Here is a 20,600-nt window from a genome sequence, read left to right on the forward strand (position 1 = left end):
TGCACAATCGAGAGCATCCTGTCGGGATGTATCACCGCCTGGTACGTCAACTGCTCCGCCCACAAACATAAGGCTCTCCAGAGGGTAGTGAGGTCTGCACAACGCATCACCGGAGGCAAACTACCTGCCCTCCAGGACACCTACAGCACCCGATGTCACAGGAAGGCCATAAAGATCATCAAGGACAACAACCACCCGAGCCACTGCCTGTTCACCTATCATCCAGAAGGCGAGGTCAGTACAGGTGCATCAAAGCTGGGACCCAAGAGACTGAAAAACAGCTTCTATCTCAAGGCCATCAGACTGTTAAACAGCCACCACTAACATTGAGTGGCTGCTGCCATACATGTAAAAAATGTATCACTAGCCACTTTAAACAATGCCACTTAATATAATGTTTACATACCCTACATTACTCATCTCATATGTATATACTGTACTCTATACCACCTACTGCATCTTGCCTATATCGTTCTGTACCATCAGTCATTCATATATCTTTATGTACATATTCTTCATCCCTTTACACTTGTGTGTATAAGGTAGTTGTTGTGGAATTGTTAGGTTATATTACTTGTTGGTTATTACTGCATTGTCGGAACTAGAAGCACAAGCATTTTGCTACACTCGCATTAACATCTGCTAACCATGTGTATGTGACAAATCAAATTTGTCACATACACAACCGGAAGGTTGCAAGTTCAAACCCCTGAGCTGACAAGGTACAAATCTGTCGTTCTGCCCCTGAACAGGCAGTTAACCCACTGTTCCTAGACCAGTTAACCCACTGTTCCTAGACCAGTTAACCCACTGTTCCTAGACCAGGTAACCCACTGTTCCTAGACCAGTTAACCCACTGTTCCTAGACCAGTTAACCCACTGTTCCTAGACCAGGTAACCCACTGTTCCTAGACCAGTTAACCCACTGTTCCTAGACCAGTTAACCCACTGTTCCTAGACCAGGTAACCCACTGTTCCTAGACCAGTTAACCCACTGTTCCTAGACCAGTTAACCCACTGTTCCTAGACCAGTTAACCCACTGTTCCTAGACCAGTTAACCCACTGTTCCTAGATCAGTTAACCCACTGTTCCTAGACCAGTTAACCCACTGTTCCTAGACCAGTTAACCCACTGTTCCTAGACCAGTTAACCCACTGTTCCTAGACCAGTTAACCCACTGTTCCGAGACCAGTTAACCCACTGTTCCTAGACCAGTTAACCCACTGTTCCTAGACCGTCATTGAAAATAAGAATGTGTTCTTAACTGACTTGCCTGGTTAAATAAAAGTAAAAAAAATATATTTAAAAAACTTCAATAAATCATCGGTTTATTCTGAATAAAACCCAGAGAGTTGATGTCCAAGCCCCCATAAAATAATCCTCATAGAAATCCGTCAGTTTAAACTAGAGATGTCTGTTGGATGCGTCTCAATCCATCGATGTCGCACTCTGGTGAAAAGTGACAGAGTGGCGTTTGTCAGAACATTTGTTTTTCCATCAAATATTTTTTAGACATATTTTTGGGATACTTTAAGGGGTCTTCAAATTCTAAATCAAATAGCTTAATGATCCTTGGTATGACCTTTTAAAAACAATTCCATATAGTTCAGTAGAACCTCCCCCCGGTTTACACTCTAATGGGTTAGTGACGTTAACTGAGACAGATGTATCACATTGAAGGAAGGCACATATTATAGTTTATTGGTTCCGTATTGTTCTTACAACAGGCGAGAACTGTGAATAACCTTAATAACTGTTATAACTGTGCATAACCGTAATAATAACTGTTATAACTAATAATAACTGGTATAACTGTAATAATAACTGTTATAACTGTGAATAGACATAATAATAACTGTTATAACTAATAACTGGTCTAACTGTGTATAACCGTAATAACTGTTAGAACCTTAATAATAACTGTAGAATGTTATGACAAGGTTATACAGAGTTATATCAGAGTTCTGAACCTTTTCTCAGTGCTCTAGAGCTGCTTCTACAGGGAAATATTTCCACATCCACAGCCTATCATTGGCCCAAGGCTCTGAGTGACACCTGGGCTGGCCAATGAGGGAGCCTCTCTAGACTCGGCTGCCCCGCCTCTCTGTGAAATGCTGATCTTTCATTTCCTGACACAGCAGTTGTATTGAACATGACCACTTGCCCCCCCTTGACCTCTCTCTCTCACACACACACACACACACACACACACACACCACATGCCTGAGCTTTCCACAGCATAAATACAGGTGAAGAGGGTATTGTATGGGTACAGATAGTGACTAGATATACTAGGAAGTAAAACACACAGTACTCACAAAATGTCAACTCTGTTTTTATTTCAAAATAATGTTTTCCCACAGGCAGGGTGGAACCAGAGAGGTTCTAGAAGCCTCAGAGTTCTAGAACAGAAGCGCCACTTGTTATTGCTATGCTGCTCTGACAGACAACCAGGGTGGAACCCAGAGGTTCTGGAAGCCAGAGTTCTAGAACAGTCTGCTCTGACAGACAACCAGGGTGGAACCCAGAGGTTCTGGAAGCCAGAGTTCTAGAACAGTCTGCTCTGACAGACAACCATGGTGGAACCCAGAGGTTCTGGAAGCCAGAGTTCTAGAACAGTCTACTCTGACAGACAACCACAGACTCACAAATTACAACACAAGAGTGGCTGGCGATTCTGAACACTTCTAAATCTGTTTAAAAAGCTGCAAATATTCACCATGGCAACACCTCAGGTCAGGGTCAAAGGTCACTTGTTATATCATAGGAGCCTAGTCTGACCCTTGGGTCTCTGATGTCAGAGGTGGAAGGTCCACTTAATTTACAGCGATGTCATCACAAAAGAGCCATCACGGTCAAGAGGACATGACATTGTTTAGAGAGGAACTGAGAGGCATCACCATGGTGACCCCATGAGGCTCCTCCCACTGCCAGAGGAAGAATACTTGAGGCCATTTTATAAAAACATGTCACTTCATTCTGTCTTCCAGGAAGGAAAGGAAAGGAAAGGAAAGGAAAGGAAAGGAGAGGAGAGGAGAGGAGAGGAGAGGAGAGGAGAGGAGAGGAGAGGGAGAGACAACTGTAAGGAGTGTGGAAGTGGGTTGCTGCTGGTTATCTTTGCTAGTATCACAGGACAAACAAAAAATCAGCATTTTACAAAATCCTGGAAAAAAAAATAATCCTCCGTTTCCATGGTACTGGTTTGGGAGGAGTCAGAGAAAGACCCCCCCACTTCCTCATTCCTTCTCCTTGACCGACTCCGGCTCCACAGCATCAGTCTCCTGCAGACAGAAACAAATATACCACGATGTCATACGTGATGTCATAAAGGGACCAGGAAGTAGCCGTGAGAAGTACGATGTTTCCATCCATGGTTCCATGGTCAAGGAGAAGATGACTAGCTAGCTGGGAGTTAGTAGTATCACCAGCAGTCCACACCACTGTTCTCCAAGCAGACAGACACACAGTGACGTGTTAGAGGCTGCCGAGGGGAAGGCAGCTCATAATAATTGCAGGAATGGAGTAAATGGAATGCAATTATGAATGCAATTATGAATGATACCGTTCCACTAATTCCGCTCCACGAGCCCGTCCTCCCCAATTATGGTGGCACCAGCCTCCTATTCTGTACATACTGATGGGGGAAACACACACATTTCATACTGCAGTCACAACCACACAATGTTAGTGTACACAACCACATCAAGGTTTATTTAAGCTAAGGTTTAAAGTGCTCCAACATTTAGTTTACAGCACACACACTGGTTAAAGTCACCCACAGAGGTTAAATCCCCCCACAATTTATTGATAGATATCACACACACACACCAGTCAAAAGTTTGGACACACCTACTCAAAGGTTTTTCTTTAGTTTTAATATTTTCTACATTGTAGAATACTAGTGAAGACGTCAAAACTATGAAATAACACATATGGAATCATGTAGTAACCAAAAAAGTTAATAAATCAAAATGTATTTTATATTTAAGATTCTTCAATGTAGCCACCCTTTGCCTTGATAGCTTTGCACACTCTTGGCGTTCTCTCAACCAGCTTCATGAGGTAGTCACCTGGAATGCATTTAAATTAACAGGTGTGCCTTGTAAAAAAAGTTAATTTGTGGACTTTCTTTCTTTCTTAATGCATTTTAGCCAATCAGTTGTGTTGTGAAAAGGTAGAGGTAGTATGCAGAAGATATCCCTATTTGGTAAAAGACCAAGTCCATATTACGCCAAGAACAGCTCAAATAAGCAAAGAGAAACGACAGTCCATCATTACTTTAAGACATGAAGGTCAGTCAATACGGAACATTAAGAACTTTGAAAGTGTCTTCAAGTACAGTCGCAAAAACCATCAAGCTCGATGTTGAAACTGGCTTTCATGAAGACCACCACAGGAGAGGAAGACCCAGAGTTACCTCTGCTGCAGAGGATGAGTTCATTAGAGTTACCGGCCTCAGAAATTACAGCCCATATAAATGCTTCAAATAGTTCAAGTAACAGGAGACTGTGTGAATCAGGCCATCATGGTCTAATTGCTGCAAATAAACCACTACTAAAGGACACCAATAAAAAGAAGAGACTTGCTGGGCCAAGAAACACGAGCAATGGACATTAGAAAGGTGGAAATCTGTCCTTTGCTCTGATGAGTCCAAATGTGAGACTTGTTCCAACCGTCGTGATTTTGTGAGATGCAGAGTATGTGAACGGATGATCTCTGCATGTGTGGTTCCCACAGTGAAGCATGGAGGAGGTGGTGTAATGGTGTGGGGGTGCTTTGCTGGTGACACTGTGATTTATTTAGAATTCAAGGCACACTTAACCAGCATGGCTACTACAGCAATACGCCATCCCATCTGGTTTGCGCTTAGTGGGACTATCATTTGTTTTTCAACAGGACAATGACCCAACACACCTCGAGGCGTTGTAAGGGATATTTGACAAAGAAGGAGAGTGATGGAGTGCCGCATCAGATGACCTGACGTCCACAATCACCTGACCTCAACCCAATTGAGATAGTTAGGGTTGAGTTGGACCGCAGAGTAAAGGAAAAGCAGCCAAAAAGTGCTCAGCATATGTGGGAACTCCTGTTGGAAAACCGTTCCACGTGAAGCTGGTTGAGAGAATGCCAAGTGTTTAAAGCTGTCATCAAGGCAAAGGGTGACTATTTGAATTTTTTTTAGTTTTTTAAAAATTTATTTCACCTTTATTTAACCAGGTAGGCTAGTTGAGAACAAATATAAAATACATTTAGATTTATTTAACACTTTTTTTGGTTGCTACATGATTCCCTATGTTACTACATGATTCCATATGATTATATATATGTTACTACATGATTCTACATGTTACTACATGATTCCATATGATTATATATGTTACTACATGATTCCATATGATTATATATGTTACTACATGATTATATGTGATTCTACATGTTACTACATGATTCCATATAATTCTACATGTTACTACATGATTCTACATGTTACTACATGATTCTATATGTGTTATTTCATAGTTGTGATGTCTTCACTATTATTATACAATGTAGAAAATAGTTTTAAAATAAAAAAATAAAAACTTGGAATGAGTAGGTGTCCAAACTTTTGACTGGTACTGTATATATATATAATTTGTATGTATATATATATATTTTTTTATAGATGTTTTATTTTTGAAGGAACTCAGTCCGCCTTTAAACGTACTCTTGAACGTTGTAATAGTAGAATGCACAAGGTACCATTTCTAAATCGGTTAGTGCATCATCAGTTCCTCTTGTCAGTCATTACAGACCTTAAAGATATAATTATAACTTATCAACTCACATTATCAGCTAACATTTTTTTATTTTGTTTTTTTAGCCCGTTGATAGTCATTTTTAGCCACTCATATCACATGAACACACAGACATGGCAAAATGTATAGAACTGCAAGATTAGCTTTGAAACTGCAACATGTTCTTTGCACCTCATGGCAAAATGTATAGAACTGCAAGATTAGCTTTGAAACTGCAACATGTTCTTTGCACCTCATGACAAAATGTATAGAACTGCAGGATTAGCTTTGAAACTGCAACATGTTCTTTGCACCTCATGACAAAATGTATAGAACTGCAGGATTGTTCTTCTTTAGCTCCACCAACAAGAGAGGTGTGAACAGTTTGTGCCATGAATAATGCTTGTGCCTACAGAAATAAACATGGCACGCTTGCAGGGGGTCACGGGATGTTCCCCAATGCTGGAAGGGGGGCCCCGAGTGTAAGCTTGGGAACCCCTGATTCAGCAGACACTTTCCCTTGTTCAAGGGCACATTAACATATTTTTCAGATAATCAGCTTGGGGATTCAAACTAATGACCTTTCAGTTACTGGCTCAACTCTCTTAACTGCTAGGCTACCTGCCGCCCGATAGGTTATACAATGGAGCAAAAAAGTATTTAGTCAGCCACCAATTGTGGAAGTTCTCCCACTTAAAAAGATGAGAGGCCTGTAATTGTCATCATAGGTACACTTCAACTATGACAGACAAAATGAGAAAAAAAAATCCAGAAAATCACATTGTAGGATTTTTTATTAATTTATTTGCAAATTATGGTGGAAAATAAGTATTTATACATATGATTTAAAATTACAGGCCTCTCATCTTTTTAAGTGGGAGAACTTGCACAATTGGTGGCTGACTAAATACTTTTTTGCCCCACTGTATCACACAAAACTGCATCCCAAATTGCACTCTATTCTCTACATAGTGAACTACTTTGACCAGAGCCCCATGGCCCCAGGTCATAAGTAGTGCACTATGTAGGGCTCGAGGGATTCTTGAAAGTTGGGACAATCCTTGTCCAGCGGGCAAACTTCATTTCTATACGGATGGCTAACTATGGAAATTCTTTTGGTCTCCAGGGCAATTCAGAAAGCAGATTGAGGACCTTAATAGTGATGAATGTGTCTGTTCTGGTGTCTCTTGGGTCATTCAGAAAGCAGATTGAGGACCTTAATACCGATGAATGTGTCTGTTCTGGTGTCTCTTGGGTCATTCAGAAAGCAGATTGAGGACCTTAATACCGATGAATGTGTCTGTTCTGGTGTCTCTTGGGTCATTCAGAAAGCAGATTGAGGACCTTAATACCGATGAATGTGTCTGTTCTGGTGTCTCTTGGGTCATTCAGAAAGCAGATTGAGGACCTTAATAGTGATGAATGTGTCTGTTCTGGTGTCTCTTGGGTCATTCAGAAAGCAGATTGAGGACCTTAATAGTGATGAATGCGTTCTTTATGACAGTGTTTTTCTTTCTTTCTGCTTGTATTTATATTTTGATGTATTTTCTGTAATGTATGTCCTTCAAGGCTCCTCTGTAAGAGACCTTGGTCTCAGTATGACTCCCCGATAACATAAAAAGGTTCAATAAAAAATGTAATTTAATAAGGCATTTTTCAAGAAATATTTTCAATATTATTAATTCATGTCAGCTCTGTGCCAGGAAATGTCCTTGTCCAGAGCAAAGAATCACAATTTCAAACTCCCCCAAAAAGTGTTTCAAATTCTAAAAAGTGTCTCATGTAGTTTATTGCCACATTTCAATTTAAATAATATTTCTCTCTAAACTGGGATTGGTCAACATATCGTGCAACAAGGCAACACATCGTCCTGAAAGTCCTCTACTTTCATAGAGTTAAACAATATACAACCAGAACCTGTCAATTCCATTTCCCTTAAAGATTAAGATAGAATATGAGTTATGGTTCAAATATGTTCATTTTAAAATGAGTTTTTTTGAGTCATATGCAACTGAGAAAAAACTAAATCGCTACTAAGTATACCTATTGAATAAAGTAGAAAAATATGGAATGTCAACTCTGTAAAAAGAAAGAAAAAAAAGGTCTGATTTATGTCTAACATCAACTTCGTCAGATTTATGTCTAACGTCAACTTCGTCAGATTTATGTCTAACGTCAACTTCGTCAGATTTATGTCTAACGTCAACTTCGTCAGGTTTATGTCTAACGTCAACTTCGTCAGGTTTATGTCTAACGTCATCTTCGTCAGATTTATGTCTAACGTCAACTTCGTCCGGTTTATGTCTAATGTCAACTTCGTCAGATTTATGTCTAACGTCAACTTCGTCAGGTTTATGTCTAACGTCAACTTCGTCAGGTTTATGTCTAACATCAACTTCGTCAGATTTATGTCTAACGTCAACTTCGTCAGGTTTATGTCTAACGTCAACTTCGTCAGGTTTATGTCTAACGTCAACTTCGTCAGGTTTATGTCTAACGTCATCTTCGTCAGATTTTGTCTAACGTCAACTTCGTCAGATTTATGTCTAACGTCAACTTCGTCAGGTTTATGTCTAACGTCAACTTCGTCAGATTTTGTCTAACGTCAACTTCGTCAGATTTATGTCTAACGTCAACTTCGTCAGGTTTATGTCTAACGTCAACTTCGTCAGATGTATGTCTAACGTCAACTTCGTCAGATTTATGTCTAACATCAACTTCGTCAGATTTATGTCTAACATCAACTTCGTCAGATTTATGTCTAACGTCAACTTCGTCAGAGTGCTGAAAGGTCTGAGAGCGGTTACTTTTTTATTGGGGATTTGCAAATAAATAATATTCTATATTTTACGAAATGTTTGTATTTATACTTGTATTTTTTAGAAGCAAAAATATGTCTGTTTTAAGTACCTGTTGTTAACGTCGTCAGTGGCTTGTCAACTCAGTCACTGATGACTAACGCTGTCAAGGTAGTTTTTTAAAATAACATTGACAGAAAAAAACCTATTTGAATCCCTGTTCTGCAACACATGCTTCAACTATTGAAGTATTTGCTGAGCGGTTTGTGTTAGCTTTATACATGTTGTGTTCTGAACCTAGAAAAACAAACTGCTAATGAAATTAACCGCCAGGGTATTACATAGCGCTCTAAAAGAAGTTTGGAGATTTGTATTATATTGAATAATCTAATGTCAGAACTCAAATAAATCAGGGCCTCCCAGGTGGCACGGCATCATGGTGTTGGACTACAGACCCGGATTCAATCCCAGGCTGTGTCACAACCTGTCGTGACCGGGAGTCCCATTGGGCGGCGCACGTCGTCCGGGTTAAGCACGTCGTCAGCCCAGCGTCGTCCGGGTTAAGTGGGGGGAGGGCTTTACTTGGCTCATCGTGCTTGTGACGTAAAAGTCTGTCACTGGCGCGGGCAGTATTTGGTACTTTAAAGCACGCACACATTCATCACTCCTCCCTGCTCCGTTATAAGATACATTAACAAGGTGGGTCGACACACAAGTTAACTTCTGTCTTAGTACATACATTTCACACTTGTCAGTGTTCATTTGTAATATAAGCAATATGTATTATACTTATCTATGTTGTGGATGAGCGCATTGTGTGTTTGTTCTGTTCCTCTCTAACTCTGTAGCTTCCGGGTATGCTGGATAAGGACCCGAGCTAAGGGAATATGCCCATTTACATGAATGAACCATTCGGGACAGGCACTACAAAGTCAGCCCTGACTTTGTAGTGCCTGTCCCGAATGGTTCATTCATGTAAATGGGCATATTGAAAAGACACTCAGTATTGATGTAATGTTGTAAATGTTATATTGGTTACCCTGTCGCTGGCCACCTTTGGGGAGGGTGTATAGTGTGAAAGGCCGAAACACCCTAGGAACCAAAGGTACACTACTGACGATGCGCTCCCCAAATTTCACCAGGCTCACTGTTCATGAACTCTTGGAAGTGCTTGCACAAAGGATAGTAACATCTCATCCTGTGTTCTTGGAATCTTTGGGATATTGTTTCATAAAAAACGTGTTGCAATGTATATCCTTTAGTATGTTTAGTTAATGGAAAATGTAGGTTTGACTAGGTAATTGCTTAATTAATTAGTGTTAATTGTTCTGAGGGGAGGGGCTAGCCCTACAAAAGGAGCCTCTTTCAGTTCATGGAGAGGCATTTTTGGATTGAGCTGTAGTTGGGGCACCATTGTTTTTAGCTGTCCCATAAGGTGTATGTTTAATGGCAGTACTGTTGATGGGGCAGCATTGTGTTCAGCTGTCCCATAAGGTATATGTTTGATGGCAGTACTGTTGTTTTCCTTCCAGGAGTCACTATGTTAATAAACACCCTAAAGCACAGAAGAACTTTTGCGGCTCCACAATCTTTTTATTTTGATAGAGGTTAGGTTTTCCAGTATAGCCTTCTGGCCAACTCTATGTGGCAGTGCTCTAGCGACTCCTTGTGGTGGGCCGGGTGCCTGCAGGCTGACAGGTCGTCAGTTGAATGGTGTGTCCTCCGACACATTAGTGCAGCTGTCTTCTGGGTTACGCGGGCGGGTGTTATTTGTGATTAAAAAAAAGTGGAGATTGTCTCGTCTTTCAAGAATTCCTGAGGGAATAGGGTTCCATTTGGGAGACAACCTGTTTAAAATCACACTGTCAAGATCCCACAGCACACCATCTGTCTGTCATACCGTTGACTCTGACTGTCTCACTCTGGCCTCTGACAGACATGGAGTAGGGAGCAAGACTTCTGTAGTAGGTCACACTGACACTGGAGCGAGACACACATATCTGTGTGTGTGAGACAGATATTAAGACAGGGAGAACAATGAAGGAATACATGTTAGATGATTATAATCCCACCACCAGCCCCCCTCCTCTCCTCTGGAGGTGTGGCCTAGCGTACCTCCTCAGTCATAGCCTGTCCGTTATGGGAGGGGCCATCCTCCTTCACCTTAGCGCCACCTTTCTTTTCCTTCATGTCCTTTGGGCAGAGAAAGCCAATCAGAACACAGAAGAGAGACAGCCAGCCAATCAGAACACAGAAACAGAGTCGACTAATCCCAACAGAGGACAAAGACGACCAATAAAAACACAGGACTGAGAGTACCTTTGAGAACATTCAAATGGACTAAAGGTACATGAGACTTTAAAACAAACATCATGCATTTGTGGATACACGCTCCAATGCAGTGTGTGTGTGTGTGGGGGGGGGGGGGGGGGGGGGGGGGTTGGTTGGCTTTACCTTGGATATAGCCTTCTTAGGCTTGACCTCAACAGGTTTGGGAGGAGCTGGTTTCTGCAGGTCAGAGAGAGACGTTAGCTTTAGCACTCAAAGATTGGGGAAAACGCCATGTGAATAGCTTAGCTTATTCTAGCATAGAGTTGGGAAACACCACAGAATTAGCTTAGTTTAGAGAATGGGGCATTTCTATAGAATTAGCTTAGCAAATTGAATGGGAAAATACAATGGAAATCTTTAGAAAAAAATGTAAACCTGAACAGTAAGTGTATAGTAGGCTATAGGTGAGGCCATACAATACCCACCAGTAGAGGGCAACACCTTAGATAAAGCGCTATGTACAACTTAAAAATCAGTACTCGCTAAACAGTTGATTTAATATCAGTAAACAGGGCAGGCTATCATATAGCCTGTTTATGAAGCTGAGGTGTATATGAGCAACAAGAACATGTTGGTTAATTATCTATAATATAATCAGTACTAAGGTACAGTAATAACATTATCACTACATTATCCACGGAATAATATTTGACAGAGAGATCACATGACAGACAGAGATAAGGTCTGGCAAACGAGAGCAAAGGAACAAAAACAAGCGCAGGATCAGACGGAACCTACAGGGATGTTTTCCCACCACCACCTTTAGAACACTGTTCAGAACATTCACGGTCTGAATGAAATAGTCACTTAGAACGCACTTTAGAACACTACATTAGAACGCTCCATTCCAACACTCCATTAGAACGCTCCTTTCCAACGCTCCATTAGAACGCTCCTTTAGAACGCTAAATTAGAACGCTCCTTTCCAACACCCCATTAGAACGCTTCACTAGAACGCTCATTTCCAACGCCCCATTAGAACGCTCCACTAGAACGCTCAAATCAGAACTCCTTTCCAACGCTCCATTAGAACGCTCCTTTCCAACGCTCCATTAGAACGCTCCTTTAGAACGCTAAATTAGAACGCTCCTTTCCAACGCCCCATTAGAACGCTTCACTAGAACGCTCATTTCCAACGCCCCATTAGAACGCTCCACTAGAACGCTCAAATCAGAACTCCTTTCCAACGCTCCATTAGAACGCTCCTTTCCAACGCTCCATTAGAACGCTCCTTTAGAACGCTAAATTAGAACGCTCCTTTCCAACGCCCCATTAGAACGCTCCATTAGAACGCTCCTTTAGAACGCTCCTTTCCAACGCCCCATTAGAACGCTTCACTAGAACGCTCATTTCCAACGCCCCATTAGAACGCTCCACTAGAACGCTCAAATCAGAACTCCTTTCCAACGCTCCATTAGAACCCTCCATTCCAACGCTCCATTAGAACGCTCCTTTAAAAAGCCCCCATTAGAACACTCCTTTCCAACGCTCCATTAGAACACTCCTTTCCAAAGCTCCTTTCCAACGCCCCATTAGAACGCTTCACTAGAACGCTCATTTCCAACGCCCCATTAGAACGCTCCACTAGAACGCTCAAATCAGAACTCCTTTCCAACGCTCCATTAGAACGCTCCATTCCAACGCTCCATTAGAACGCTCCTTTAAAAAGCCCCCATTAGAATGCTCCTTTCCAACACTCCATTAGAACACTCCTTTCCAAAGCCCCAATTAGACCACTACAATCCAACGCTCCATTAGAACGCTCCTTTCCAAAGCCCCCATTAGAACGCTCCATTAGAACGCTCCTTTCCAACACTCCTTTAGAACACTCCTTTAGAACGCTCCATTAGAACGCTCCTTTCCAACGCTCCATTAGAACGCTCCTTTCCAACGCTCCATTAGAACGCTCCTTTCCAAAGCTCCATTAGAACGCTCCTTTCCAAAGCTATATTAGAAAGTGCCTTTCCAACGCTCCATTAGAACGCTCCTTTCCAAAGACCCCATTAGAACACTCCTTTCCAACGCTCCTTTCCAAAGCCCTCATTAGAACGGTCCTTTCCAAAGACCCCATTAGAACACTCCTTTCCAACGCTCCATTAGAACGCTCCTTTCCAACTCTCCTTTCCAACGCTCCATTAGAACGCTCCTTTCCAAGGACCCCATTAGAACACTCCTTTCCAACGCTCCATTAGAACGCTCCTTTCCAAAGCCACAATTAGAACACTCCTTTCCAAAGCTCCTTTCCAAAGCTCTATTAGAACGCTCCTTTGCAAAGCCCCCATTAGAACGCTCCTTTCCAAAATTCCCCATTAGAACACTCCTTTCCAACGCTTCATTAGAACGCACCTTTCCAACGCTCCATTAGAACGCTCCTTTCCAACGCTCTATTAGAACGCTCCTTTCCAACACGCCATTAGAACGCTCCTTTCCAACGCTCCTTTCCAACGCTCCATTAGAACACTCCTTTCCAACGCTTCATTAGAACGCTCCTTTCCAACGCTCCTTTCGAACGCTCCTTTCCAACGCTCCTTTCCAACGCTCCATTAGAACGCTCCTTTCGAACACTCCTTTCCAACGCTCCATTAGAACGCTACTTTCCAACGCTCCATTAGAACGCTCCTTTCCAACGCTCCTTTCGAACGCTACTTTCGAACGCTCCATTAGAACGCTCCTTTCCAACGCTCCTTTCGAACGCTCCTTTCCAACGCTCCTTTCCAACGCTCCATTAGAACGCTCCTTTCGAACACTCCTTTCCAACGCTCCATTAGAACACTACTTTCCAAAGCCCCCATTAGAACGCTCCTTTCGAACACTCCTTTCCAACGCTCCATTAGAACGCTCCTTTCCAACGCTCCATTAGAACGCTCCTTTCCAACGCTCCATTAGAACGCTCATTTCCAAAGCCCCATTAGAACACTCCTTTCCAACGCTCCATTAGAACGCTCCATTCCAACACTCCTTTCAAAAGCCCCCATTAGAACGCTCCTTTCGAACACTCCTTTCCAACGCTCCATTCCAACACTCCTTTCCAACACTCCTTTCAAAAGACCCCATTAGAACGCTCCTTTCCAAACCCCCATTAGAACACTCCTTTCCAACGCTCTATTAGAACGCGCCTTGACAAAGCCCCCATTAGAACGCTCCTTTCCAACGCTCCATTAGAACGCTCCATTCCAAAGCCTCCATTAGAACGCGCCGTTCCAACACTCCATTAGAACGCTCCATTCCAAAGCTCTATTAGAACGCGCCACTCCAACACGCCATTAGAACGCTCCTTTCCAACGCTCCTTTCCAACGCTCCATTAGAACACTCCTTTCCAACGCTTCATTAGAACGCTCCTTTCCAACGCTCCTTTCGAACGCTCCTTTCCAACGCTCCTTTCCAAAGCCCTCATTAGAACGGTCCTTTCCAAAGACCCCATTAGAACACTCCTTTCCAACGCTCCATTAGAACGCTCCTTTCCAACTCTCCTTTCCAACGCTCCATTAGAACGCTCCTTTCCAAGGACCCCATTAGAACACTCCTTTCCAACGCTCCATTAGAACGCTCCTTTCCAAAGCCACAATTAGAACACTCCTTTCCAAAGCTCCTTTCCAAAGCTCTATTAGAACGCTCCTTTGCAAAGCCCCCATTAGAACGCTCCTTTCCAAAATTCCCCATTAGAACACTCCTTTCCAACGCTTCATTAGAACGCACCTTTCCAACGCTCCATTAGAACGCTCCTTTCCAACGCTCTATTAGAACGCTCCTTTCCAACACGCCATTAGAACGCTCCTTTCCAACGCTCCTTTCCAACGCTCCATTAGAACACTCCTTTCCAACGCTTCATTAGAACGCTCCTTTCCAACGCTCCTTTCGAACGCTCCTTTCCAACGCTCCTTTCCAACGCTCCATTAGAACGCTCCTTTCGAACACTCCTTTCCAACGCTCCATTAGAACGCTACTTTCCAACGCTCCATTAGAACGCTCCTTTCCAACGCTCCTTTCGAACGCTACTTTCGAACGCTCCATTAGAACGCTCCTTTCCAACGCTCCTTTCGAACGCTCCTTTCCAACGCTCCTTTCCAACGCTCCATTAGAACGCTCCTTTCGAACACTCCTTTCCAACGCTCCATTAGAACACTACTTTCCAAAGCCCCCATTAGAACGCTCCTTTCGAACACTCCTTTCCAACGCTCCATTAGAACGCTCCTTTCCAACGCTCCATTAGAACGCTCCTTTCCAACGCTCCATTAGAACGCTCATTTCCAAAGCCCCATTAGAACACTCCTTTCCAACGCTCCATTAGAACGCTCCATTCCAACACTCCTTTCAAAAGCCCCCATTAGAACGCTCCTTTCGAACACTCCTTTCCAACGCTCCATTCCAACACTCCTTTCCAACACTCCTTTCAAAAGACCCCATTAGAACGCTCCTTTCCAAACCCCCATTAGAACACTCCTTTCCAACGCTCTATTAGAACGCGCCTTGACAAAGCCCCCATTAGAACGCTCCTTTCCAACGCTCCATTAGAACGCTCCATTCCAAAGCCTCCATTAGAACGCGCCGTTCCAACACTCCATTAGAACGCTCCATTCCAAAGCTCTATTAGAACGCGCCACTCCAAAGCTCTATTAGAACGCTCCTTTCCAAAGCTCCATTAGAACGCTCCTTTCCAAAGCACTATTAGAACGCTCCACTAGAACGCTTCTTTCCAATGCTCCATTAGAACGCTCCTTTCCAACGCCCCATTAGAACGCTCCACTAAAACGCTCATATCCAACGCCCCATTAGAACGCTCCACTAGAACGCTCCCTTCCAACGCTCCATTAGAACGCTCAAATCAGAACTCATTTCCAACGCTCCATTAGCACGCTCCATTAGAACGCTCCTTTCCAACGCCTCCATTAGAACGCTCCTTTCCGACGCTCCATTAGAACGCTCCTTTCCAACGCCCCATTAGAACGCTCCATTAGAACACTCCTTTCCAACGCTCCATTAGAACACTCCTTTCTAACGCTCCATTAGAACGCTCCTTTCCAAAACTCCTTTCCAAAGCTCTATTAGAACGTTCCTTTCCAACGCTCCTTTCCAACGCTCCATTCCAACGCTCCATTAGAACGCTCAAATCAGAACTCCTTTCCAACGCCCCATTAGAACGCTCCATTAGAACGCTCCTTTCCAAAACTCCTTTCCAAAGCTCTATTAGAACGTTCCTTTCCAACGCTCCTTTCCAACGCTCCATTCCAACGCTCCATTAGAACGCTCAAATCAGAACTCCTTTCCAACGCCCCATTAGAACGCTCCATTAGAACGCTCAAATCAGAACTCCTTTCCAACGCCTCCATTAGAACGCTCCTTTCCAACGCTCCATTAGAACGCTCCTTTCCAAAGCTATTAGAACGCGCATTCCCAACGCTCGATTAGAACGCTCCTTTCCAACGCCCATTTGAACGCTCCTTTCCAAAGCCCCCATTAGAACACTCCTTTCCAACACTCCATTGGAACGCTCCATTCCAACGCTCCTTTCCAACGCCCCCATTAGAACACTCCTTTCCAACGCTCGATTAGAACGCTCCTTTCCAACGCCCATTTGAACGCTCCTTTCCAAAGCCCCCATTAGAACACTCCTTTCCAACGCTCCATTAGAACGCTCCATTCCAAAGCTCTATTAGAACGCGCCACTCCAAAGCTCTATTAGAACGCTCCTTTCCAAAGCTCCATTAGAACGCTCCTTTCCAAAGCACTATTAGAACGCTCCACTAGAACGCTTCTTTCCAACGCTCCATTAGAACGCTCCTTTCCAACGCCCCATTAGAACGCTCCACTAAAACGCTCATATCCAACGCCCCATTAGAACGCTCCACTAGAACGCTCCCTTCCAACGCTCCATTAGAACGCTCAAATCAGAACTCATTTCCAACGCTCCATTAGCACGCTCCATTAGAACGCTCCTTTCCAACGCCTCCATTAGAACGCTCCTTTCCGACGCTCCATTAGAACGCTCCTTTCCAACGCCCCATTAGAACGCTCCATTAGAACACTCCTTTCCAACGCTCCATTAGAACACTCCTTTCTAACGCTCCATTAGAACGCTCCTTTCCAAAACTCCTTTCCAAAGCTCTATTAGAACGTTCCTTTCCAACGCTCCTTTCCAACGCTCCATTCCAACGCTCCATTAGAACGCTCAAATCAGAACTCCTTTCCAACGCCCCATTAGAACGCTCCATTAGAACGCTCAAATCAGAACTCCTTTCCAACGCCTCCATTAGAACGCTCCTTTCCAACGCTCCATTAGAACGCTCCTTTCCAACGCCCATTTGAACGCTCCTTTCCAAAGCCCCCATTAGAACACTCCTTTCCAACGCTCCATTGGAACGCTCCATTCCAACGCTCCTTTCCAACGCCTCCATTAGAACGCTCCTTTCCAAAGCCCCCATTAGAACACTCCTTTCCAACGCTCTATTAGAACGCTCCTTTCCAAAGCCCCCATTCGAACGTTCCTTTCCAACGCTCCATTAGAACGCTCCTTTCCAACGCTCCTTTAGAACGCTCCTTTCCAACGCTCCATTAGAACGCTCCTTTCCAACGCTCCATTAGAACGCTACTTTCCAATGCTCCATTAGAACGCTCAATTAGAACGCTCCTTTCCAACTCTCCATTAGAACACTCCATTAGAACGCTCCTTTCCAACGCTCCATTAGAACGGTCCTTTCCAAAGCCCCCATTAGAACGCTCCTTTCCAAAGCTCCATTAGAACGCTCCATTAGAACGCTCCTTTCCAACGCTCCTTTAGAACGCTCCTTTCCAACGCTCCATTAGAACGCTCCTTTCCAACGCTCCATTAGAACGCTCCTTTCCAATGCTCCATTAGAACGCTCAATTAGAACGCTCCTTTCCAACTCTCCATTAGAACACTCCTTTCCAACGCCTCCATTAGAACGCTCCTTTCCAATGCTCCATTAGAACGCTCCTTTCCAAAGCTATTAGAACGCGCATTCCCAACGCTCGATTAGAACGCTCCTTTCCAACGCCCATTTGAACGCTCCTTTCCAAAGCCCCCATTAGAACACTCCTTTCCAACGCTCCATTGGAACGCTCCATTCCAACGCTCCTTTCCAACGCCTCCATTAGAACGCTCCTTTCCAAAGCCCCCATTAGAACACTCCTTTCCAACGCTCTATTAGAACGCTCCTTTCCAAAGCCCCCATTCGAACGTTCCTTTCCAACGCTCCATTAGAACGCTCCTTTCCAACGCTCTTTTAGAACGCTCCTTTCCAACGCTCCATTAGAACGCTCCTTTCCAACGCTCCATTAGAACGCTCCTTTCCAATGCTCCATTAGAACGCTCAATTAGAACGCTCCTTTCCAACTCTCCATTAGAACACTCCTTTCCAACGCTCCATTAGAACGCTCCTTTCCAACGCTCCATTAGAACGGTCCTTTCCAAAGCCCCCATTAGAACGCTCCTTTCCAAAGCTCCATTAGAACGCTCCTTTCCAAAAAGTGTTTCAAATTCTAAAAAGTGTCTCATGTAGTTTATTGCCACATTTCAATTTAAATAATATGTCTCTCTAAACAGGGATTGGTCAACATATCGTGCAACAAGGCAACACATCGTCCTGAAAGTCCTCTACTTTCATAGAGTTAAACAATATACAACCAGAACCTGTCAATTCCATTTCCCTTAAAGATTAAGATAGAATATGAGTTATGGTTCAAATATGTTCATTTTAAAATGAGTTTTTTTGAGTCATATGCAACTGAGAAAAAACTAAATCGCTACTAAGTATACCTATTGAATAAAGTAGAAAAATATGGAATGTCAACTCTGTAAAAAGAAAGAAAAAAAAGGTCTGATTTATGTCTAACGTCAACTTCGTCAGATTTATGTCTAACGTCAACTTCGTCCGGTTTATGTCTAATGTCAACTTCGTCAGATTTATGTCTAACGTCAACTTCGTCAGGTTTATGTCTAACGTCAACTTCGTCAGATTTTTGTCTAACGTCAACTTCGTCAGATTTATGTCTAACGTCAACTTCGTCAGGTTTATGTCTAACGTCAACTTCGTCAGATTTATGTCTAACGTCAACTTCGTCCGGTTTATGTCTAATGTCAACTTCGTCAGATTGATGTCTAACGTCAACTTCGTCAGGTTTATGTCTAACGTCAACTTCGTCAGATTTTTGTCTAACGTCAACTTCGTCAGATTTATGTCTAACGTCAACTTAGAACGCTCCATTCCAACACTCCATTAGAACGCTCCATTAGAACGCTCCATTTCAACACTCCATTAGAACGCTCCATTAGAACGCTCCATTAGAACGCTCCATTCTAACACTCCATTAGAACGCTCCATTAGAACGCTCCATTCCAACACTCCATTAGAACGCTCCTTTCCAACGTTCCATTAGAACGCTCCATTCCAACACTCCATTAGAACGCTCCTTTAGAACGCTCCATTAGAATGCTCCATTTCAACGCTCCATTCCAACACTCCATTAGAACGCTCCTTTCCAACGCTCCATTAGAACGCTCCTTTAGAACGCTCCTTTAGAACGCTAAATTAGAACGCTCCTTTCCAACGCCCCATTAGAACGCTCCACTAGAACGCTCATTTCCAACGCCCCATTAGAACGCTCCACTAGAACGCTCAAATCAGAACTCCTTTCCAACGCTCCATTAGAACGCTCCATTCCAACACTCCATTAGAACGCTCCTTTCCAACGCTCCATTAGAACGCTCCTTTAGAACGCTCCTTTAGAACGCTAAATTAGAACGCTCCTTTCCAACGCCCCATTAGAACGCTCCACTAGAACGCTCATTTCCAACGCCCCATTAGAACGCTCCACTAGAACGCTCAAATCAGAACTCCTTTCCAACGCTCCATTAGAACGCTCCATTCCAACGCTCCATTAGAACGCTCCTTTCCAAAGCTCCTTTCCAAAGCTCCTTTCCAAAGCTCTATTAGAATGCTCCTTTCCAACGCTCCAATAGAACACTCCTTTCCAAAGCCCCAATTAGAACACTACAATCCAACGCTCCATTAGAACGCTCCTTTCCAAAGCCCCCATTAGAACGCTCCTTTCCAACGCTCCATTAGAACGCTCCTTTCCAAAGCCCCCATTAGAACGCTCCTTTCCAAAGCTCTATTAGAACGCTCCATTAGAACGCTCCTTTCCAACGCTCCTTTAGAACACTCCTTTAGAACGCTCCATTAGAACGCTCCTTTCCATTAGAACGCTCCTTTCCAACGCTCCATTAGAACGCTCCTTTCCAAAGCTCCATTAGAACGCTAAGAAAAAAAAGGTCTGATTTATGTCTAACGTCAACTTCGTCAGATTTATGTCTAACGTCAACTTCGTCAGGTTTATGTCTAACGTCAACTTCGTCAGATTTTTGTCTAACGTCAACTTCGTCAGATTTATGTCTAACGTCAACTTCGTCAGGTTTATGTCTAACGTCAACTTCGTCAGATTTATGTCTAACATCAACTTCGTCAGATTTATGTCTAACGTCAACTTCGTCAGATTTATGTCTAACATCAACTTCGTCAGATTTATGTCTAACGTCAACTTCGTCAGAGTGCTGAAAGGTCTGAGAGCGGTTACGTTTTTATTGGGGATTTGCAAATAAATAATATTCTATATTTTACAAAATGTTTGTATTTAAACTTGTATTTTTTAGAAGCAAAAATATGTTAGAACGCTCC

General features: G+C 43.2%; 1 protein-coding gene across 4 annotated transcripts in view; it reads right to left on the bottom strand.

The window, feature by feature from the left end:
- Positions 1-2,315: 2,315 nt before the first annotated feature.
- The window catches only part of hmgn3 (high mobility group nucleosomal binding domain 3), a 46,983-nt gene continuing 28,698 nt past the window's right edge, over positions 2,316-20,600 (bottom strand). For 2 of the 4 annotated variants that reach the window (XM_021569966.2, XM_021569967.2), the window contains 4 exons: positions 11,031-11,084; positions 10,692-10,769; positions 10,477-10,576; positions 2,316-3,282 (listed from right to left, as the gene is read on the bottom strand). In XM_021569966.2, coding sequence (XP_021425641.1) covers positions 3,275-3,282; positions 10,477-10,576; positions 10,692-10,769; positions 11,031-11,084 — 240 coding nt within the window. In that variant the 3' untranslated portion in view covers positions 2,316-3,274. The remainder of the gene's footprint in view (positions 3,283-10,476; positions 10,577-10,691; positions 10,770-11,030; positions 11,085-20,600) is intronic. The other 2 variants (XM_021569968.2, XM_021569969.2) reach the window with 1 other exon arrangement.

The sequence above is a fragment of the Oncorhynchus mykiss genome, chromosome 8 (assembly GCF_013265735.2).
Source record: "Oncorhynchus mykiss isolate Arlee chromosome 8, USDA_OmykA_1.1, whole genome shotgun sequence".
Taxonomy (NCBI): domain Eukaryota; kingdom Metazoa; phylum Chordata; class Actinopteri; order Salmoniformes; family Salmonidae; genus Oncorhynchus; species Oncorhynchus mykiss.